Source organism: Panulirus ornatus, chromosome 43, assembly GCF_036320965.1.
Source record: "Panulirus ornatus isolate Po-2019 chromosome 43, ASM3632096v1, whole genome shotgun sequence".
Classification (NCBI taxonomy): domain Eukaryota; kingdom Metazoa; phylum Arthropoda; class Malacostraca; order Decapoda; family Palinuridae; genus Panulirus; species Panulirus ornatus.
In genome coordinates, this window is record NC_092266.1 from 13,318,257 (window position 1) to 13,340,756 (window position 22,500).

Here is a 22,500-nt window from a genome sequence, read left to right on the forward strand (position 1 = left end):
GACATTATTACAGCTTTTACATTGAAATTTACATATAATCTAATCATATATACAGACATAAATATTTCCTTGCAGTGTGTGTTTTTTACAGTTTAAAATTATGCACTTTAGATTTACTCATTCATACTCCGCAGAGAAAAATGTACAATCTAATCCAACCACAGATGAAGGTCACGTTTTCTATGGGAAACAAAATTCAGCAGCAGACCTTCCTTAATATTCCAGACTTTTTGGACACACCCTGACCAACTGCCATATTGTTGTTGCAAGATTTCGCTAGATCCATAACTATCACCATCCCATGCTCCTAACTGCCCGATCTTTGTTTCATATTCGCCGTAAATTAAGCTTACTCGTATCACACGGAGGATTGCTAGTGCCTTAGAACAAACACATATGGGCAGGACATCTGATCACACAGGAAAAATCGATCGAGTGAAGATGCGTTTAATCAAACTTCCTTGATCAAACATGTTCTACCAGATAAGTCGACCAATAGACAATGTTGCAGATGAGGAAGATGATGGGGATGCCCACCTTGCCTGCCCTCTCTGTCCATTGTTCATACAGGACCAACCTATGGGGAGACTGTGATCCTCCGGTCTTGTAGGCAGCAGCTGGGCCATCGACTGCAGTGGAAGGGGGTGAGGTTGCTGGGCTATCAGCAGAATTCTGACGTGTTGGGCCAACGCCTCCAGCTGTAGAAGTGTTCTGGCGAGGGTAGCAGTTTTTCTGAGAGTGTATGAATTATCACAGTGCTCTATTAGCTATGGCAAAAGTTACGAAAAGGCTTGAGATGATCAAAGAAATTTCTGATAAATGACATTTAGTCCGGTTATAACACTTATCTTCATTCATATTGGGTTTAAGTGATCGTGTAAGCGAAAGAAAATAACATGAATACACATGGGGACATCAACACTCACCATGGGAAACACTTCCACGGTTCTTTCCTTCTGCTTCCTCCTGAGCCTGGAAGACATTGAGAGAAACGTGGAGGGTACCTCGTATACTGGAGTTCCATGTATAGTACACGAATAATTTTTCTAAATCATAACTTTACGTACGATTGTTCCTATTTTTGGTCATGCTATCATCACCCTGAACCATGAGTACATAACATCTTGCCTATTCGCTTATCATAACACATAAAAACCACACAATGATCTTTACAGCTGTAACGCTATGAGACATAACAACAACACGCATTACTGGTTTAGTTATCCTTACATATTTACTTTCTCTTAACAGAAATCGCAGGGATTTCAGGGGTAACTTACATTGAGGGCAGAAGAGAGGTAAGTTTGACCCAGGAAATTGGGCGTCTCTGACTTAACCAGCCTGCATGGTTGGGACTGGGAACCGGTGGGCTGCAAATAGTTTTTTCCGGTAAAGGTGCACGTAGACTCAGACGCAGGTGGCGAGCCTGCATCCGCCTATGATAAGAATTGCGAATTCGTATAGCTGAGCAGAACGTGAGAAGAATGAGGAAAGTGAGCGTTTGGGAGTGGTAGATATTTTTTTTTTTTTTTTTTTAGGAAAGGCAAATCTAAGGTAAGTGTTAGGTGTGAGATGAGAGACTATAGATGATGGGATCTTCGCGTGTTTTATAAATAATTTGAAAATACTGATGATTATAAATATGGAAACTTAAGTTGGTTAGATTTAGAATTATAACACCATGCAGTGATAAAGAAATCTGGGATGCATGATTAGCCAAGAGCTTCACTAACTCTGAGTACGTTCAGAGGAACAGACAGACTGATATGATATGGGACTAGCATCAACAAAGACTGAATTACATTGTGTATCAAAAATAACTTCGTGAGATGAACGAATAGGTGTGGATGGGGATGTTTAGAAAGGTGGTGACAGGTGCCAGGGGACGGCAGCTAAAAGGCTATGAAAAGTGTGTGTGTCTGTCAGGCATGTATGGATAAGCTGTATGGACAACGTCAGTAATTATTTTGCTCTACAGTAATAAAATACGTTAATTCAACAGTGAGGTTGCCATAGCATAGCTGGTATAATATAGGTCAAGATTGTAAGTGATTGTAAAAAAAGAAAGAAAAAACTATCACTGGAATCTATGAATATAAAGAGAAAGAAGAATTGAAGAGGTGAAGTATGTGCGGAAACCACAGACCAACACGCACTGTGAGTGAGTTTGGTCTTAGCATGATCTGCAGGGGGTGTTAAGGTCCTTTTTTTTTTTTTTCGGTTGGTGGATGTAGCGTGGCACTGACGACTTTGAAGACCCTGGCAGTGGACAGGGCTAAAGCCTAAACAACCAATCGGTTAACACGTTTACAAACAGGTAATTGTGAGAAAGCTCTCATAATGTCTGAAAGAGGCGTGTGATAAAGTCAGCAATATAAAGAGTGAAGATTTATGTGGTTTTCGTGTTAAATGCCGGAAAAAAAGGCATGACAGATTTTTCGGACTGGTCTTGTAAGCTCACAGGCATGAAACCTAAACAACCAATAAATCTACGAGAGAGAGAGAGAGAGAGAGAGAGAGAGAGAGAGAGAGAGAGAGAGAGAGAGAGAGAGAGAGAGAGAGAGAGAGAGAGAGAGAGAGAGAGAGAGAGAGAGAGAGAGGTTGGAATCTTAATGCTGGATATGTGAATGGGTTTTATTGTACCTGTCGCAGTGTTTGAGTGAGAGTCAGTGAAAGTAAGTGGATGACATGAGATAACTTTGGGAATGCATCAGAATTGTGTAATATTTCTTTTCGTGAACAGAGGCAGTTGTGGGGATACGTCATATGAATCATGTGGGAAAAAAGAAGGTCTACATACCGTTGGTATATGTGGATACTACTGAACTAATAAAAGCTTTTGCTAAAATCGTATATTTTCTGAATATGTGTGAGAAGAGAACACTCAAAATAAATTGAGAGTAAGAGCAAAGTTCCTACTTTAGAAAGTTATGGAAAGTGTCTGTCTGATATCAATATATGAATAGTTTGAACACATTAGAAGTGGAGAGCCTGTGTGAATGGAGAGGTGAATGTTGTGGAGGACTTTATATGTTGGTTGAGTGATTACAACAGTATGAAATTCCATAGTGACAATACGTTTCTGCGAGGAAGATGAATGACTGGTGCTCACTGAATGTTGATAAATGGGAGGAAGTCAAGCGTAGATTATGTAAGACACCTCCTTGGTGGAGAATTTCTCACATTTGCAATATTCTTGTGAAATAATCAGTGAAACAGAAATAGAAAACTGTGTGAGAAAGGTGACATTGTGAAAATGACAATCGAAAGGTGCAGACGAGAAAAACATATTTCCAGATAGTGCATCCTGTACATATATACAAAACTACAAAATACGTCAATAAGTAACGACTTAAAAAGAAAGTCTATTCAAATATACAAATTACACTTGCTCAAGCGACTGATCATTATTACATGCTCAGTTCTAAGTATCTTATGAAGACTGCTGACTACATGCGGACAATACTTAGGATGGACAAATACAAGATGCAAGTTTCCCCTGGCAGCTCAACTTGGACGGTCAATCTGAAGTTGAACTACGGTGTGCAAAACTATTCATTTTATGATAAAGAAAAAGAAAAGATAATTGAATACACTCGTGAATGAGCTGCAAGGTTACGTACTTAGTATACATCACTGAAATAGGAAGTTTAGATATGAAAGACATAACTTACGTGATTACTATAGCGTACTGGAAGAGCGTCAGGACGACCAAGACAATACATATGAATAGCCAAACATCCACCGCTTTTAAGTAGCTGGTTTCAGGGCTTTTCTGTCTGGAATGGAACATATATCTATAAAAGAGACTTACTTCGCTTGAAAGAGAAAACTGCTCAAAATTCAAAGTTTGTTAAAGATGTATATATGTGGATGTGTGTACAGAACATTCAGACGCAATGTTCTATATACAAATATGAGACGAAATGTTGATCTAATATATCAGATGGATGTAAGGAGACTACTTAATATACTTAATATCTTCGGAGTCAAAATCCAGCGGATGGTTTCGAGAAACTTACCCTATAGCAGCATACATGGAGATGACGGTGAGGAGGGAGGTGATAATGAGGACAGTGCGACCTGGAATGACTTCAGGAGGCCAGAAGAAGGAAGCCCAAGCCACGGCCACAAACAGCGCCGAAGGCACGTACACAGTCAGCACATGTAGGGTGTAGCGTCGGGCCAGCACAATCCTCGCTTGTCCGATCGATGTTGGAGCTGTTGGGAAATTGGAGGTTGAGTTGGTATTGCGGAATCACTTTCCAGCAATCTGAACTGTGTTGAAAGTCGACAAGTTTTTGAATGATAGAAGCTAAGAATACCCAGTGTCAAACTTTATTTAAGTGGTAAATGTGAAAGGGAAATGACCAGGTTTGGGTTCTGATTGCGATTGTTTTCTAACTTTCCTAAGGTAGATTAACTGTCTCTTATATGGTGATGCTTCTGTCTCCGCCAGACGCATAGTAGCGGTTATTATTGCGGGAATGCAAGCATTTATCCCCTCCTCTTCCAAGACGATCTCTTCATCCGGTCCATGATTCAAATGTTCCTGTTCAGAGGCCATATAGGCAAGAGATCAGGCATGTCGGGCTTGGAAAAACTCTCCATCGTCTGACTCCCATTCATTATTTATCATGACATATAATCACTGCAAGTACGTTATCCGCAATCCAAAACGTTCCTTTATTTAAAGGAAGTGCGGTAACCTCTCCTCGTTATCTTCTGACAGGTCTCTTCGGTCTTTAGCAAAGGACATCGCTTAAAAACTTCTGTCGCTCTACCTTTCCTTCACTTTTCCGCTCTGACGGTATTATAGCCGTGTCTCCCGTAGACAAAGCAACTCTCTATGGTTCCCTTTTCTCCTCTAACTCAATCTTGGATGACTCTGACGTTCCTTTACCTCCTGATGCTCGTCTTACTAATCGTATGCATCTTCCCGTAATCTCTCTTCAGACCGTTCGATAAGCACTTCTTTCTCTAGACACAAGCAAGGTTTATGGTCCTGATGGCATCCATCCCCTTAGGGAGTTTAACGCCGAATACCATAGCAGCCCAGTCATCATTCCACTCGCTCGTAAAGTCTGTTAGCCCGCGATAAGTTCGAGGGTTAGCTTTGTGAGGTAGGTCCTGAGGCAAGTCATTTATCTGCCAACGTCACTAAGCATCACCCATAAACGACTTGAAAGGAAATCCTTTAAGGGATCCATTCTAAAGTCTCTTGAAATTTTGAGTTCTAAGTTAAGGGTAGTTTAGGCCCGGGAAAACTTTGTGGTATTAAGGTCTGACATTTGACTATCACTAGTTCCAAGATGCAACTAACTCATTCACGGTGTAACTACCGGAAGGAGAAGTCTGGTAACATAGTTCTGTACACTATACTACATAACAAGAGGTATCAGATGTTTCTTTTTTTTCCAGTGTCCTTTGAAGGTACAACACGCCAACTCCACATCCATCATCGTTCTTTAAGCCAATTGCTTTTACCAATTATCAAAACCAAGAAAAACCCTTTCCATATTTACCACAATTCCTTCATAGCCATTACAGCCATTATATCTGGATATCTCCATGCCAGTGTATAGAATAAACTCATTATTAGATCCTACACTTTTGGTGTGAGCACAAACTAAATATTTCTCATTTCATACATACCCAGGATGGTCATCAAACCTAATTCTTTTGACTCTAGTGTTTCTAAGTGAAGTGATATTTCTCAACTCTATTTCCTGAGCTGACCCCTGATGACCTCTCTTCCAGCACCTCGACACAGGGTGTTCTCTCGACGATATCTGAGAGTCAGGTTCGAAGTTGACTCGACTCAAGGTACGTGGTGGAGAGTGGAGATGAGAGGGTGATGTATGGTGGTAGTATGTATGGTGTGGTAACTGGTTGGTGTATGACAGGAGAGGGACGGATCTGGATGGTTGGTCGTTAATTGGAGGAGGAGGGAGGCGAGCAGGCAGCTTGTAGCAAGGCCTCATCACACACACACACACACACACACACACACACACATACACACACACACAGCACGCCACACTAGCCACTCACTGAAAGTGCAGTTGGTGCACCAGATCTTGGTGGTGATGTTGGCCCACTCGATGTGGAAGTCGTAGTTGGGAAGCTGATGGTCGATGCTGGGGTTCGCCGTCACCCCAAGAGGCATCCACTCCAGACGCAGGTCCTCCACGCCGAAGTTGTCTGCAGCGGGAGCCACGGTAAGCCACAACCACGACAACAAAGAATGAAATGAGATTCAAGCGGGATATATAATCACTTATGAAATAATGTGTTGCACAGGAAACTCTTGTAATATAAAGTATGACAATGAGACACAGAATAACTGAAGATAATATGTAGCGAATAACGAAGTGAAACTCGACAGGGTAATGACGACAATACAGATAACTTAAACTCAGAGCTACTGGAATAAATATGGCTGGGAAAGACATCACCAGATGGCAATATAATCTGATAATATATCACCTGATGCTACTTATGTTTCTCCCGGCTGCGGAGGGAGGGGTGAGTGGGGAAATGCCTTATTCTTACCACTAAAAGAATCCGAAACTCACAGTACTATCACTACCCTCCCACATACAATCCCGTCATGGACCAAGTGGTCTTGTTGCTTGCTATCTGTCCTTCCCAATGTACCAGTACTCACATGAGGAGACAGTCATGGGACATTCCTGCACATCGAAGGGGTACTTCGCGAAGAACATCGGACAGGCCAGCCGGGTCTGGAGGCTGTAAACACAGTGAAATAAAAGACAAACTTGAGGTAATACTTATGAAATATGTGTTTCCCATTTCCTTCGACATCCTTAGAGATTCTTTTATGTTTTACTGTAATTACATAGAAATTATATGATAACGCTAATATACACGAATATGTGGACCTAACTGATCCCAAATGTCTTTTTCATCAGTCAAAATCAAATATGGGTCGTATACTTAATGACCTTCTTTATAGGTCACTGGTCGTTTAACCCAACAAACCAACCAACCAACCTTTTCTGTCCTCTTAATGTACTCTTATGGACACTAAACAGCTTAGTAATATGAAAACTATACGCAATATAGATCTGCGTCTATGGACACAGATGAAAGATGTTGGTAATGAGTTGTATAGTTCAATACGGGAAGGTGTAGATAGCGTCCTCACAGTGTAGAGAAGAGTATGGTGTTGGGCGGGTTAAGGTAGACGCCCTGCACATCCTGGATCATACTGAAGGAGGTGATGTCTCGGGCCTCGTGGATGTACAAGTCTGGCACCCACAACTGCTTCATGAGACTCGAGTGAAGCGGCATCAACATGCCATCTCCAAGCCCGCCTCCGCTCTTGCATCGTCGCCCACCAACAGACGAGGCTCCGCCCACGACATGCGGAAGTACATGCCCAGCAGCACCGTCTGCAGAGCAAGACAACATACATAAATCTGACGTATTCAGTCGCGTGACACAGTGCTACACTGGTGCATCGCGCAGTGCCTCACTGACGAAGAACAGTGCCATAATGACGTATGACAACACCACACTGACGTATGGCAGTGTCATAATGACTTGTGAAATAATAATGACATGTGGCAGTGCTATACTAGTGAGTGTGAAACAGTGTCATACTGGCACGTGACACAGAGCGATGATGATGGAATGGTTGTGACACCCATGTCACATGGCGATGGTGAGGTTGGGCAAGGCAGGGTGCGAGGTGCTGTGGCCTATCCATCTTCACGTTCTTTAAAGGTTAATTCCATCTTCACGAACTGGATTCACCAGGACTTAATATTTCACTGTTTACTTTGCAAGACTTGTGTCTGAAACACGGCAAGGAGGAAGGACATAATAGTTCCCCCGTAATTTGAATTTCAAATACCACATCTCTTGAAAAAATAATCCTTGTTACTATTATCTTTAGTTAATGGAAAACGAAAAAGTATGTTCAATATTCTTCTTCATAAGTACATCACAGCAACCTTGCTGATAATTACCACTTAGTACTATACCTAATAATATACAACACTTGTCTAGATTTACTGTTATATTCGAAAAAAAAGTAATCATATATTTCAAGGAATTAATCAGGCAATGAATTATTTCGTTCTCACATCAAGAATTCTAACTGTTGCCTCTTAAGTGAGTTCGTTTTCTATGCTTTCCAATGACATTCCCGTTTTCGTTGGCTGTTCAGGGTAGCCTATTCTTTAAACCACTTTACGTTTGCGTGTAGATATATCCTCACCGCTGGTCATTCATATTGTATAAAAAATCAGGGAAATAACAGTTCTTTACGGTGCTGAACTTGTGTTGGAGTAATAACAAGTACAGGACGTTCAAACCTGGTTCACAAGTTAGGATTACTTTTGTTATAATGTCAAAAATCATACTTGGAGGAGCCGGGGATTGAACCCGGGACTTCTCGCATGCGAAGCGAGCACTCTACCTCTGAGTTACACCCCCACTGTGTAGTGAGGGTGCAGATCTTATATGTTATCATTACCGACCCACTTATAAGTTGTGTATTATTTTCTCCCTGAGAAAATGCTCATTCAGGCCTGTTTATAACCCGTCAGCATCACTCAAACGCTGAGCAACGCGTGTCAATAATGATTCTGAGGTTGGAAAGTCAGTATATGGTGGTTGTGTTGTTCAAGATTAAATTCCCCATTTTTTTCCTAAAGACTTCTTTTTTTTTTTACCAAAGAGAAATTCATGTGGTTCGAAATGAAAATGAAAGCGTGACTTACAAACAGCCACAGTGGAAACAGTTCATGATGCAAGCATTTAGATTCACGGATCAACTTTGATGATTTGAAACCGACCAAAGAATTGGACACAGAAGTGCTACTATGTCTAACCCACATCTATAAGAGGACTGTTAAGAAGGCCAAGGAAAGGGGTACAATAAAACAGTCTATGTCAGATACGGATTTTGGAAAGCTGTGCCATGCACGTTGCCACCAAACGAACATCATGTAATAAAGAGATACCAGATATCATGGTTTTGTCTCCAGTGGCAGCTGACTGTACTCATGGTTCAACTAAGGACTTTAAAGATGTCAAAACATATTACCGGTCATGCATGTGAATCTACTGCCACCTCGGAAATGATTAATGAAGGGAAATAATTGGCAAATCTAAATCACATATACTTCATAGGAGGACACAGTTGGCATAGTTTGAAGGATGCGATTTAATAGCATATGTCATCAAAGATTCTCAAGTGGAAAGTAAGGAAGACGTAGAAAAGATTCGTTACCGTTTACACAAGATGTGTCCTCAAGGGAATTGGGTCTGGATGCTCGGGGGACAAGGAAGTACTCATATGTAACCCTTTAAGTCTAAGTAACCCAAGCTAGGCGCAGGGAAAAAATGACCCAAAGACGGATGTGTATGTCCACATTTACCTCCCACCACGAGAGAAGGGGGAGGGTGGGGGAAAGGGGGAGTAAAACAAAGGCATTCTTCAAGGAAAAAAAATGAAAGAAGAAAAAATACGTACAGTGATACATGGCCGCGCTATTATCATCCATTAGTGAACCAAAAAAAAAAAAAAAAGAAAAAGGGTGTGAATGTGTGAGATGTTTGGGGATGACCCACGGATGGTCTGGCATAGCGGCCAGCGACACATCGGAGGTTACGCTCTGCGCGTGAGCAGGGGATGAAGGGCTCCACTGGAGCAGGCAGCCTGGCGCAGGACGAGGTCCCTCGATGTCAAGCAGGTACGTGCAGCTTGTCTTCGTCTGACTGCAGCTGGTTGCATGCAGTTCGTCCTCAATCTGTCGCAGGCGTCCTCCTCGCAGTGTTAACCTCGAGCAGGAGAACTCCTTCCATATACTCCCGTATTGGTTGCAGCGACACACACACACACACACACACACACACACACACACACACACACACACACACACACACACACACATACACACACTGCTGCAGAATGACGCAGAGCACTGAAGTGTAGATATGCCACGTGCCTTGTGATCGAGCAGGTGGGTGGTGGTGAGGTACATGCAGAGAGCACTTCTGATGGCAATCCTTCCACTCAGCACTTTTTGCGGTGAGGGTGTACGTACCTGTCATTGGTGTGACGATGTACACATAGAATATTCCCTTAGGTGCTGTCATGACCCAGAACCGGCTCTTTTCGATGAAGCAATAAGCATGCGAAGCCACCAACAGCTTTTACGTCATAAATATATATCCTCCTTGGTAATGAGACGTGGCCTCGACCTGCCTCGCACGGAAGAGCTGAATCCATTACTAAGTTGCGTTAGAGGCAATCTCTCTCTCTCTCTCTCTCTCTCTCTCTCTCTCTCTCTCTCTCTCTCTCTCTCTCTCTGACCATTACTGATAAGGAAGTTGTATATCAGTGTGAACTATTAACTGTACCATCAAATATGATGTTGGATTATCATAACACCTTACAACCCTGTTTCTTTTCTTTTTTTTTTTCTATTTTTCCATTTCCTTAAATGAACCTCCATTTCTTCTTTTTTTTCACTGCTTCTCTCATTACTTCGCTACATCTTTAGCGCCTTTTCTTTTCTATGTCATTTCAGGCCTGACCTCAGAGAGGGGCTTCTGTTCGTAACCTGAGCACTCAGCATATATAAAGATGTAGCGAGAAGGGAGATGTTTATCGAAAGATCAACTAAGATAGTGTCTCTCCAACGATCGATGCGCAACGAAGACATATCAACGGCGTGGCCACCTTCAGCAGTGATGGAGAGCCAACACCCACACCTCGGCCTGTCTCTGGTCAATTACTTGGTTCTCTCGAGTCCTATGACGTACCCTCTGTCCTAAGCCACTCTTACCCCACCTTCATACATCAGTTCTACCATGATATTTGAATACACACCAGTTAATCAATAGGATTCTCCTGTTTCATCTTATCCCACTCTCACCACTTAAGTTGTCAACTGTCCCACCTTGAATATGACCTTACTTGACCCTAACATACAGTAGAACTCCTTCCCTAAGCCTTGGGGTTCCGCTATCCCCCACACTGGTCGGAGTTCATGGGAAGACATGATATACGGACTGATAAATCTATTTCTTATCTACTTTCAGACCAGACATTCCCAAGGAGTGTTCATAACGCCCATCAAAAACAACTACATTATACGAGGCCAAATTTACTGACAAATATCCAAGACAACTTCTTGACACCCTAATGTAATAATAATAATAATGATAATAATAATAATAATAATAATAATAATAATAATAATAATAATAATAGTAATAATAATAATAATAATAATAATAATAATAATAATAGAAATAATATGAATAATAGAATAATGATAATAATAATAATAATAATAATGATAATGATAATAATAATAATAATAATAATAATAATAATAATAATAATCTAAAATCATTATATTTTAGATATCTAGGAGTGGATTTAGCGGCGTTTGGAACCATACAAGCGGAAGTGAGTCACAGGGTGGGGGAGGGGGCGAAGGTTCTGGGAGCGATGAAGAATGTGTGGAAGGCGAGAACATCATCTCGGAGAGCAAAAATGGGTATGGTTGAAGGAACTGTGGTTCCAACAATGTTATATGGTTGCGAGGCGTGGGCTATAGATAGGGTTGTGCGGAGGAGGGTAGATGTGTTGGAAATGAGGCGTTTGAGGACAATATGTGGTGTGAGGTGGTTTGATCGAGTAAGTAATGAAAGGGTAAAAGAGATGTGTAGTAATAAAAAGAGTGTGGTTGAGAGAGCAGAAGAGGGTGTTTTGAAATGGTTTGGTCACATGGAGAGAATGAGTGAGGAAAGATTGACAAAGAGGATATATGTGTCAGAGGTGGAGGGAGCGAGGAGAAGTGGGAGACCAAATTGGAGGTGGAAGGATGAAGTGAAAAAGATTTTGAGCGATCGGGGTCTGAACATACAGGAGGGTGAAAGGCATGCAAGGAATAGAGTGAATTGGAACGATGTGGTATACCGGGGTCGACGTGCTGTCAACGGATTGAACCAGGGCATGTAAACCGTCTGGGGTAAACCATGGAAAGTTTTGTGGGGCCTGGATGTGGTGAGGAAGCTGTGGTGTCGGTGCATTACACATGACAGCTCGAGACTGAATGTGAACGAGTGTCGCGTTTGCTGTCTTTTCCTAGCGCTACCTCGCGCGCGTGTGTGGGTGTTTATGTATATACATGTGCATTTGGCTGGGTTGGGCCATTCTTTCGTCAGTTTCCTTGCGCTATCTCGCTAACGCGGGAGACAGTCTAAGTATAAAAAAAAGAAAAAAACATATATATGAAGGTGAAATCGCACTTCAGTAGGAGTTTATATAATTCCATTTAACATGTAATTTTTTTTATACATGTGGCACGACATATTTCGTGGAGACCATCCACCTCAAGTGCCAATACTTAATACAGTTATCTAAATCAAAATATCACAACAGAAGTACCGTCCAGCGTCTACCAACAGAGACAACACTATGTTGTCTATGTGTGTGTGTGTGTGTGTGTGTGTGTGTGTGTGTGTGTGTGTGTGTGTGTGTGTGTGTTTTGTGAGTTAAGTCTTAAACAAACATGGGCGTTAACCTCTGTGGTAAGTACGAGGTCAGGTGTGGAACAGATAGAGTACTAAAGGATATGAATATGATTATTTATTCCTAAATCCACTAAAGCAACTGGAAAATGTTGATTATGAGAGAGAGAGAGAGAGAGAGAGAGAGAGAGAGAGAGAGAGAGAGAGAGAGAGAGAGAGAGAGAGAGAGAGAGAGAGAGAGAGAGAGAGAGAGAGAGAGAGAGACGCACGGTACTCACCATTTCCCTGAAGTTGATCTCGTACACGTCCTTGATGGACCAACTCACACTGACAATGATAGGTTCGCCTCCTGCCGGAGAGATGAATAAACATGAGACCAGTTCGCACCGGTAGGCGCCAAGCAACAGGGTAGAACACCTTTAGCAACGAAGACGTCTTACCCAACGACAAACAGATCTTATCTGTTTACAAAGCTGGGTTATGAATACTTCTATGGGTCTGAGAGCTCACAATGTAGCTGTAGTTATAAAGAGAATATTCAGCAAAATGAGTAAATGAATAAACATACATAAACACACACACACACACACACACACACACACACACATATATATATATATATATATATATATATATATATATATATATATATATATATATATATATATATATATATATATACATATATTTTTTTTTTTTTGCTTTGTCGCTGTCTCCCGCGTTTGCGAGGTAGCGCAAGCAAACAGACGAAAGAAATGGCCCAACCCACCCCCATACACATGTATATACATACACGTCCACACACGCAAATATACATACCTACACAGCTTTCCATGGTTTACCCCAGACGCTTCACATGCCCTGATTCAATCCACTGACAGCACGTCAACCCCGGTATACAACATCGATCCAATTCACTCTATTCCTTGCCCTCCTTTCACCCTCCTGCATGTTCAGGCCCCGATCACACAAAATCTTTTTCACTCCATCTTTCCACCTCCAATTTGGTCTCCCACTTCTCCTCGTTCCCTCCACCTCCGACACATATATCCTCTTGGTCAATCTTTCCTCACTCATTCTCTCCATGAGCCCAAACCATTTCAAAACACCCTCTTCTGCTCTCTCAACCACGCTCTTTTTATTTCCACACATCTCTCTTACCCTTACGTTACTTACTCGATCAAACCACCTCACACCACACATTGTCCTCAAACATCTCATTTCCAGCACATCCACCCTCCTGCGCACAACTCTATCCATAGCCCACGCCTCGCAACCATACAACATTGTTGGAACCACTATTCCTTCAGACATACCCATTTTTGCTTTCCGAGATAATGTTCTCAACTTCCACACATTCTTTAAGGCTCCCAGGATTATCGCCCCCTCCCCCACCCTATGATCCACTTCCGCTTCCATGGTTCCATCCGCTGCCAGATCCACTCCCAGATATCTAAAACACTTTACTTCCTCCAGTTTTTCTCCATTCAAACTTACCTCCCAATTGACTTGACCCTCAACCCTACTGTACCTAATAACCTTGCTCTTATTCACATTTACTCTTAACTTTCTTCTTTCACACACTTTACCAAACTCAGTCACCAGCTTCTGCAGTTTCTCACATGAATCAGCCACCAGCGCTGTATCATCAGCGAACAACAACTGACTCACTTCCCAAGCTCTCTCATCACAACAGACTTCATACTTGCCCCTCTTTCCAAAACTCTTGCATTCACCTCCCTAACAACCCCATCCATAAACAAATTAAACAACCATGGAGACATCACACACCCCTGCCGCAAACCTACATTCACTGAGAACCAATCACTTTCCTCTCTTCCTACACGTACACATGCCTTACATCCTCGATAAAAACTTTTCACTGCTTCTAACAACTTGCCTCCCACACCATATATTCTTAATACCTTCCACAGAGCATCTCTATCAACTCTATCATATGCCTTCTCCAGATCCATAAATGCTACATACAAATCCATTTGCTTTTCTAAGTATTTCTCACATACATTCTTCAAAGCAAACACCTGATCCACACATCCTCTACCACTTCTGAAACCACATTGCTCTTCCCCAATCTGATGCTCTGTACATGCCTTCACCCTTTCAATCAATACCCTCCCATATAATTTACCAGGAATACTCAACAAAATTATACCTCTGTAATCTGAGCACTCACTCTTATCCCCTTTGCCTTTGTACAATGGCACTATGCATGCATTCCGCCAATCCTCAGGCACCTCACCATGAGTCATACATACATTAAATAACCTTACCAACCAGTCAATAATACAGTCACCCCCTTTTTTAATAGATTCCACTGCAATACCATCCAAACCTGCTGCCTTGCCGGCTTTCATCTTCCGCAAAGCTTTTACTACCTCTTCTCTGTTTACCAAATAATTTTCCCTAACCCTCTCACTTTGCACACCACCTCGACCAAAACACCCTATATCTGCCACGCTATCATCAAACACATTCAACAAACCTTCAAAATACTCACTCCATCTCTTTCTCATATCACCACTACTTGTTATCACCTCCCCATTTGCGCCCTTCACTGAAGTTCCCATTTGCTCCCTTGTCTTACGCACTTTATTTACCTCCTTCCAGAACATCTTTTTATTTTCCCTAAAATTTAATGGTACTCTCTCACCCCAACTCTCATTTGCCCTCTTTTTCACCTCTTGCACCTTTCTCTTGACCTCCCGTCTCTTTCTTTTATACATCTCCCACTCAATTGCATTTTTTCCCTGCAAAAATCGTCCAAATGCCTCTCTCTTCTCTTTCACTAATAATCTTACTTCTTCATCCCACCACTCACTACCCTTTCTAATCAACCCACCTCCCACTCTTTTCATGCCACAAGCATCTTTTGCGCAATCCATCACTGATTCCTTAAATACATCCCATTCCTCCCCCACTCCCCTTACTTCCATTGTTCTTACCTTTTTCCATTCTGTACTCAGTCTCTCCTGGTACTTCCTCACACAAGTCTCCTTCACAAGCTCACTTACTCTCACCACCCTCTTCACCCCAACATTCACTCTTCTTTTCTGAAAACCCATACAAATCTTCACCTTAGTCTCCACAAGATAATGATCAGACATCCCTCCAGTTGCACCTCTCAGCACATTAACATCCAAATATATATATATATATATATACATATATACATATATATATATGTATATATATATATATATATATATATATATATATATATATATATATATATATATATATATATATATATATATATATTTTTCTTTCTTTCAAACTATTCGCCATTTCCCGCATTAGCGAGGTAGCGTTAAGAACAGAGGACTGGGCCTTTGAGGGAATACCCTCACCTGGCCGAATTCTCTGTTCCTTCTTTTGAAAAAAAAAAAAAAAAAAAAAAAAAATATATATATATATATATATATATATATATATATATATATATATATATATATATATATATATTTTGAAATGGTTTGGGCACATGGAGAGAATGAGTGAAGAAAGATTGACCAAGAGGATATATGTGTCGGAGGTGGAGGGAATGAGGAGAAGTGGGAGACCAAATTAGAGGTGGAAAAATGGAGTGAAAAAGATTTTGAGTGATCGGGGCCTGAACATGCAGGAGGGTGAAAGGCGGGCAAGGAATAGCGTGAATTGGATCGATGTGGTATCCCGGGGTCGACGCGCTGTCAATGGATTGAATCAGGGCATGTCTGGGGTAAACCATGGAAAGTTCTCTGGGGCCTGGATGTGGAAAGGGAGCTGTGGTTTCGGGCATTATTGCATGACAGCTAGAGACTGAGTGTGAACGAATGGGGCCTTTGTTGTCTTTTCCTAGCGCTACCTCGCACACGTGAGGGGGAGGGGGATGTTATTCCTTGTGTGGCGAGGTGGCCGATGGGAATGAATAAATGCAGACAGTGTGAATTGTGTGCATGTGTATATATGTATGTGTCTGTGTGTGTATATATATGTGTACATTGAGATGTATGGGTATGTATATTTGCGTGTGTGGACGTGTATGTATATACATGTGTATGGGGGTGGGTTGGGCCATTTCTTTCGTCTGTTTCCTTGCGCTACCTCGCAAACGCGGGAGACAGCGACAAAGCAAAACAAATAAATAAATAAATAAATAAAAAAATAAATAAATATATGTATATATTATCCCTGATGATAGGGGATAAAGAATACTTCCCACGTATTCCCTGCGTGTCGTAGAAGGCGACTAAAAGGGGAGGGAGCGGGGGGCTAGAAATCCTCCCCTCTCGTGTTTTTTTTTTTTCTAATTTTCCAAAAGAAGGAACAGAGGGGGCCAGGTGAGGGTATTCCAAAAAAGGCCCAGTCCTCTGTTCTTAACGCTACCTCGCTAACGCGGGAAATGGCGAATAGTTTAAAAGAAAGAAAAAAAAAAAATATATATATATATATATATATATATATATATATATATATATATATATATATATATATATATATATATATATATACTCAAACATATAAGAAACCCGACATGACACATAGAAAATAACAAGAACATGGAAGACATGCAGAACAACACTGCAGTGATAAATAATTCAAAGCATTCCATTAAGTTTTAATCGAGTTCATAGGAACAATCAGCCCGGTGAGCCTCTACTACGATCCATCAAGACGTGTCTCACAACAAACCAAGAAAACGTCCAATACATTTTGAGCTAGTGATCCACATGATGTCTATTGACCCGGAGCCAATAGCTGTTTCCTCAATCACTGACTGGTGGGTCATATTACCATTTACACACTTGTTTGAGTACAGTACCCTTTACGTATTACCTAAGGGGAGAAATGGCCTAATGAACATTATGCTTTTTTGTGACAGTCTAGCAGAAGGAGGATCAAATCGACACGAACGGAAGACACAACCAGACGCATCTTCACTACACCCTAGTCAGATCTTCACTACACCCAAGTCAGACCTTCACTAAACCCTAGACAGGGCAAAGCTTGGGCTAGGTTTAGGGTGCTGAGTGTTGGGGGGGGGGGGAAGAAAAAGAAAAAACTGACGTAAATATTAAAGTTTTCCTCTTACAGAGGACATAATGTAATACTGGGAAAAACAAATCGTCGTTCGTAAGAAAAAACAAAAGTGGATGTCTAAATACGTTGCAAAGGTATGAATCTAAAACAAACGTGACGGACGAAAATGCATAAAAACACGTTTGAAGGATAGAGATGAAAAATAGAGCTAAATGACGGTAGTAAATCAGAGATGAACTAATTACGCTATTTGAGTATAATTACAGAGATAATTGGTTATTACATTCATGGCTGGGTATAAAAGAGCTGTACCTGGATACAAGTCACTGACAATTTATTTACCAACTAGGCGTGCAAATTCAACAAACTGTAATCCTTCTTTTCCTCCAAGTCTCTTTCTATGATTTAAGTGTATCCTTTTAATTTTAGATGGTAAAGAAGTGCACATTACTAACTTACTAGAAAAAAAAAGATAATTAATGTTGGAAACAAATGCTAGCACACAGAAAATGGAGACAGGGACAGTTAAGTGAAGGCTGTGTTGATTACTGTTCATTACGTGTTTCAACCTTAATCATGTGATTACGTTGCCGATATGACACGCTCTAATCATGGCCAACTTGGATATATATATATATATATATATATATATATATATATATATATATATATATATATATATATATATATATATATATATATATATATACGATTGTCCATGTTTATCAAATGGCGTCCTAGCTTCGTCTCTTCGATGTATATCAACTGACTTGTATTTCGCTCTTGTGTCTCCCCTGATGATGTGATTATTACACGAAAGTGCACTTGGGAACTTATCGTGTTTCTTGTCCCCGTGGACTCAGGGTATATATATATATATATATATATATATATATATATATATATATATATATATATATATATATATATATATATATATATATATATATATATATATGTATATATATATGTTGGAAAGGATCACAATTTTGCGCGTGATCAAGGTATTCCTATGAGTCTACTGAATGTGTTTCATTTTTCCCCGTGGACTCATAGGAATATATTTTTTTATTATTATTATTTTGCTTTGTCGCTGTCTCCCGCGTTTGCGAGGTAGCGCAAGGAAACAGACGAAAGAAATGGCCCAACCCACCCCCACACACATGTATATATACATACACGTCCACACACGCAAATATACATACCTATACATCTCAATGTACACATATATATATACACACACAGACATATACATAAATACACATGTACATAATTCATACTGTCTGCCTTTATCTATATATATCCCCGCGTGTCGTAGAAGGCGACTGAATGGGTTGGGAGAGGGGGAGCTGGAAACACCTCCTCTCGTATTTCAATTTCTGAGCCAACAGAAGGAGCCAAGCGGGGAGTGGTCATCCTCCTCGAAGGTTCAGGCTGGGGTGTCTGAAAGTGTGTGGATGTAACCAAAATGAGAAGAGAGGAGATATAAGTAGTATGGTTGAAGAAAGAAACCTGGATGTTCTGGCTTTGAGTGAAAAAAAAAGCTCAAGGATACAAGGGAAGAATGGTTTGGAAATGTCTCCGGAGAAAAGTCAGGGGTTATTGAGAGGACAAGAGCTAAGGAAGGAGTAGTACAAGCAATGAAGCAGGAGTTGCTGAAGTGTGTGATAGAGTGTAAGGAAGTAAACTTTAGGTTGATGTGGGTAAAACTGAAAGTGAATGGCGAGAGATGGGTGATTGGTGCTTTTGCATCTGGCCACGAGAAGAAAGTGTTTGGGGAACGACTGAGTAGTTGTGTCAACAACTTTGGTGCACGAGATCATGTATTAGTCATTGGTAATTTAAATGCAACAGTAAGTAATGTGGCAATTGAGGGTGCAATTTGTTTGCATGGGGCATTCAGTGTTATGAAAGGAAATGGCGAAGAGCATGTGGAGTTGTGTGCTGAAAAAGATTGGTGATTGGGAATACCTGGTTTTAAAAAGATAAATTTGCACAAGTATACATACGCATGTGTGTAGGAGAAATTGTCAAAGGACATTATTCGTTTACGTATTAATTGATAGGCGAGTTAAAGAGAGACTTCTGGGTGTAAATATGCTGACAGGGGCAGCTGGTGGGGTCTTATCGCTATCTTGTGGAGGCAAGGGTGAAGATTTGTAGAGGTTTTCGAAGAAAAAATGAAACAACGTCGGGAAGAAAAGAGTGATGGGAGTAAGTGAGCTTGGAAAAGAGACGTGGGAAGAAATGCCAGGAGAGACTGAATGTAGAACAGCAAAAGATGAGAGTAAATGCAGTGAGAGGAGTGGATAAGGAATGGGAGGTATCTATGGAAGCAGTGATGGCATGTGCAAGAGATGCATGTGGTATGCGAAACATGGGAGGTGGACAGATTATAAAGGGTAGAGAGTGGTGGGATGAAGAAGTAAAGTTGCTTGTGAAAGAAAAGAGAAGTGTTTAGACGACACTTACATGGAAGGAGTGCAAATAATTGGGAGATGTATAAGAGAAGGCAGCAAGAGGTGAAGAGGAAGGCGCAGGGGTTTAAAAAGAGGGCAAACGAGAGTTGGGATGAGAAAGTATCATTAAAATGTAGGGAAACTAAAGAAAATGTTTTAGAAGGAGGCAAACAATGTGCGAAAGACAGGAGAACAAATGGAAACCTTGGTGAAAGGGGCAAAAGAGGATGTGATAACAGGTAGTAATGGAGTGAGGAGGAGTATTTGGAAGGATTCTTAAATGTGTTTGACGATAGAGTGGCAGATGCAGGGCGTTTTGGTCGGGATGGTATGTGAAGAGAGAAGAGGTAGTGAAAGCTTTGCGGAAGATTAAATGCACAAGGCAGCGGGAGTGGATGGTATTGCAATTGAATTTATCAAGAAAGGAGGTGACTGTGTTGTTGATTGGTTGGTAAGGATATTCATTGTATGCATAGATCATGGTGAAGTGCCTGAGGATTGGCGGGATGCATGTATAATACCAATGTTTTAAGGCAAAGGGATTAAAGACGTGTTCAAATTACAGAGGCATAAGTTTGTTGAGTATACCTGGTAAGTTGTATGAGAGGGTATTGATTGAGAGGGCGAAAGTATGTACAGAGCATCAGATTGGAGAGGAGCAATGTGGTTTCAGAAGTGGTAGAGGATGTTTGGATCAGGTGTTTGACAGACGGTACTAAATTGTTAAGTAAAGGGAAGTGGAAAATAATTGTATGTTACCATTTTAAGATCGCATGATCCATTGGGATAGAAACATGTTTAAGTTTAGCATATACAGAAAACCTACCAATGTTTGTTCTTATATTCATTATGATTCAGCTTAACTTCAGAGAGCTAAACTATTATCATTCCAGTCGACGTCTCTGACGGCATAACGTATATACAGTCCGGAATCTATTGATAATGAGTTTGAGAAGCTATATTCTATTGGATCCAAGGTAAAGTATCCTAGATGAAACCCAAACCTCCCCTTGATGCCAAGAATATTTTAGTTCTCCATTTCGGTGACAATTTTACATTACTTCCCAAGTTGCTTATATCATTTAATGTAAATGTAGCCTTCAGCAATAACAATATCATAAAGAATATCTTAATCAAAAGCTCACCAGAATATTCTGCGGGCTATGTTTACAGAATCCCATGTAAGACCTGTAATATGATTTATGTTGGGCAGACAGGTAAGGACCTTTATGTTAGACTTAAGCAACATAATACAGTATAAGAACAAGAATCAAATGCGTTGTTTAATCACGTTTAAAATCATGACCACTGTATTGACGGTAATTCAATTATTAACTGTAATTCCTTTACAGCGAGAAATATCATTTATTTTCTTTTATTAAATAGACTAAGAATTGTAACATTAATATTAGTTAAGGTCTCTACAGACTGGATAGCTTTGTCGTACGCAAAATTTTTAAAACAGTTCCCTTTTCTGTTCACATAATAAAATTCTATGACAAGCAAGATGCCAGACCGGAACACCACCAAGAACACCATCCGGCAGCACTTGCTTACCAATGGCGTCTTAGCTACGTCTCTTCCTTGTGCATCAACTGACTGTTCTACGTCTCTTATCTCATTCTTGTATCTCACATGAAGATGTGATCATTACACGAAAGTGCACTTGGGAACTTATCGTGTTTCATTATCCTCATGGTTATCAGCAAATACTTGATAACGCACACCAGCTTGATCTCTTCCTATACATATATATATATATATTATTTATTTTGCTTTATCGCTGTCTCCCGCGTTAGCGAGGTAGCGCAAGGAAACAGACGAAAGAATGGCCCAACCCACCCACATACACATGTATATACATACACGTCCACACACGCAAATATACATACCTATACATCTCATTGTACACATATATATACACACAGACATATACATATATACACATGTACATAATTCATACTTTCTGCCTTTATTTATTCCCATCGCCACCTCGCCACACATGGAATAACAACCCCCTCCCCCCTCATGTGTGCGAGGTAGCGCTAGGAAAAGACAACAAAGACCCCATTCGTTCACACTCAGTCTCTAGCTGTCATGAATTAAGGCACCGAAACCACAGCTCCCTTTCCACATCCAGGCCCCACAGAACTTTCCATGGTTTACCCCAGACGCTTCACATGCCCTGGTTCAATCCATTGACAGCCCGTCGACCCCGGTATACCACAACGTTTTTATTTATATTCGCCATTTCCCACGTTAGTCAGGTAGCGTTAAGAACAAAGGACTGAGCCTTAGAGGGAATATCCTCACTCGGCCCCCTTCTCTGTTCCTTCCTTTTGAAACAGTAAAACTGGAGGGAGGATTTTCAGCCCCCCGCTCCCTCCCCTTTTAGTCGCCTTCTACGACACGCAGGGAATACGTGGGAAGTATTCTTTCTCCCCTATCCCCAGGGATAATATATATATATATATATATA

At 40.9% G+C, this 22,500-nt stretch overlaps 1 protein-coding gene and 1 non-coding gene across 2 annotated transcripts in view; both read right to left on the bottom strand.

The window, feature by feature from the left end:
- The window catches only part of LOC139762269 (uncharacterized), a 32,460-nt gene that overhangs the window by 1,881 nt on the left and 8,079 nt on the right, over positions 1–22,500 (bottom strand). Inside the window, exons 3-11 of the mRNA XM_071686863.1 lie at positions 12,801–12,983; positions 7,172–7,418; positions 6,671–6,753; positions 6,055–6,204; positions 4,023–4,221; positions 3,675–3,779; positions 1,281–1,436; positions 927–972; positions 1–732 (exon numbers count right to left, since the gene is read on the bottom strand). The exon at positions 1–732 is cut by the window's left edge and continues 1,881 nt beyond it. Of these exons, the coding sequence (XP_071542964.1) occupies positions 466–732; positions 927–972; positions 1,281–1,436; positions 3,675–3,779; positions 4,023–4,221; positions 6,055–6,204; positions 6,671–6,753; positions 7,172–7,418; positions 12,801–12,983 (1,436 nt within the window). The 3' untranslated portion in view covers positions 1–465. The remainder of the gene's footprint in view (positions 733–926; positions 973–1,280; positions 1,437–3,674; positions 3,780–4,022; positions 4,222–6,054; positions 6,205–6,670; positions 6,754–7,171; positions 7,419–12,800; positions 12,984–22,500) is intronic.
- TRNAA-CGC (transfer RNA alanine (anticodon CGC)) lies at positions 8,395–8,466 on the bottom strand. The gene has a single exon. It is a non-coding gene; the product is annotated as a tRNA-Ala (tRNA).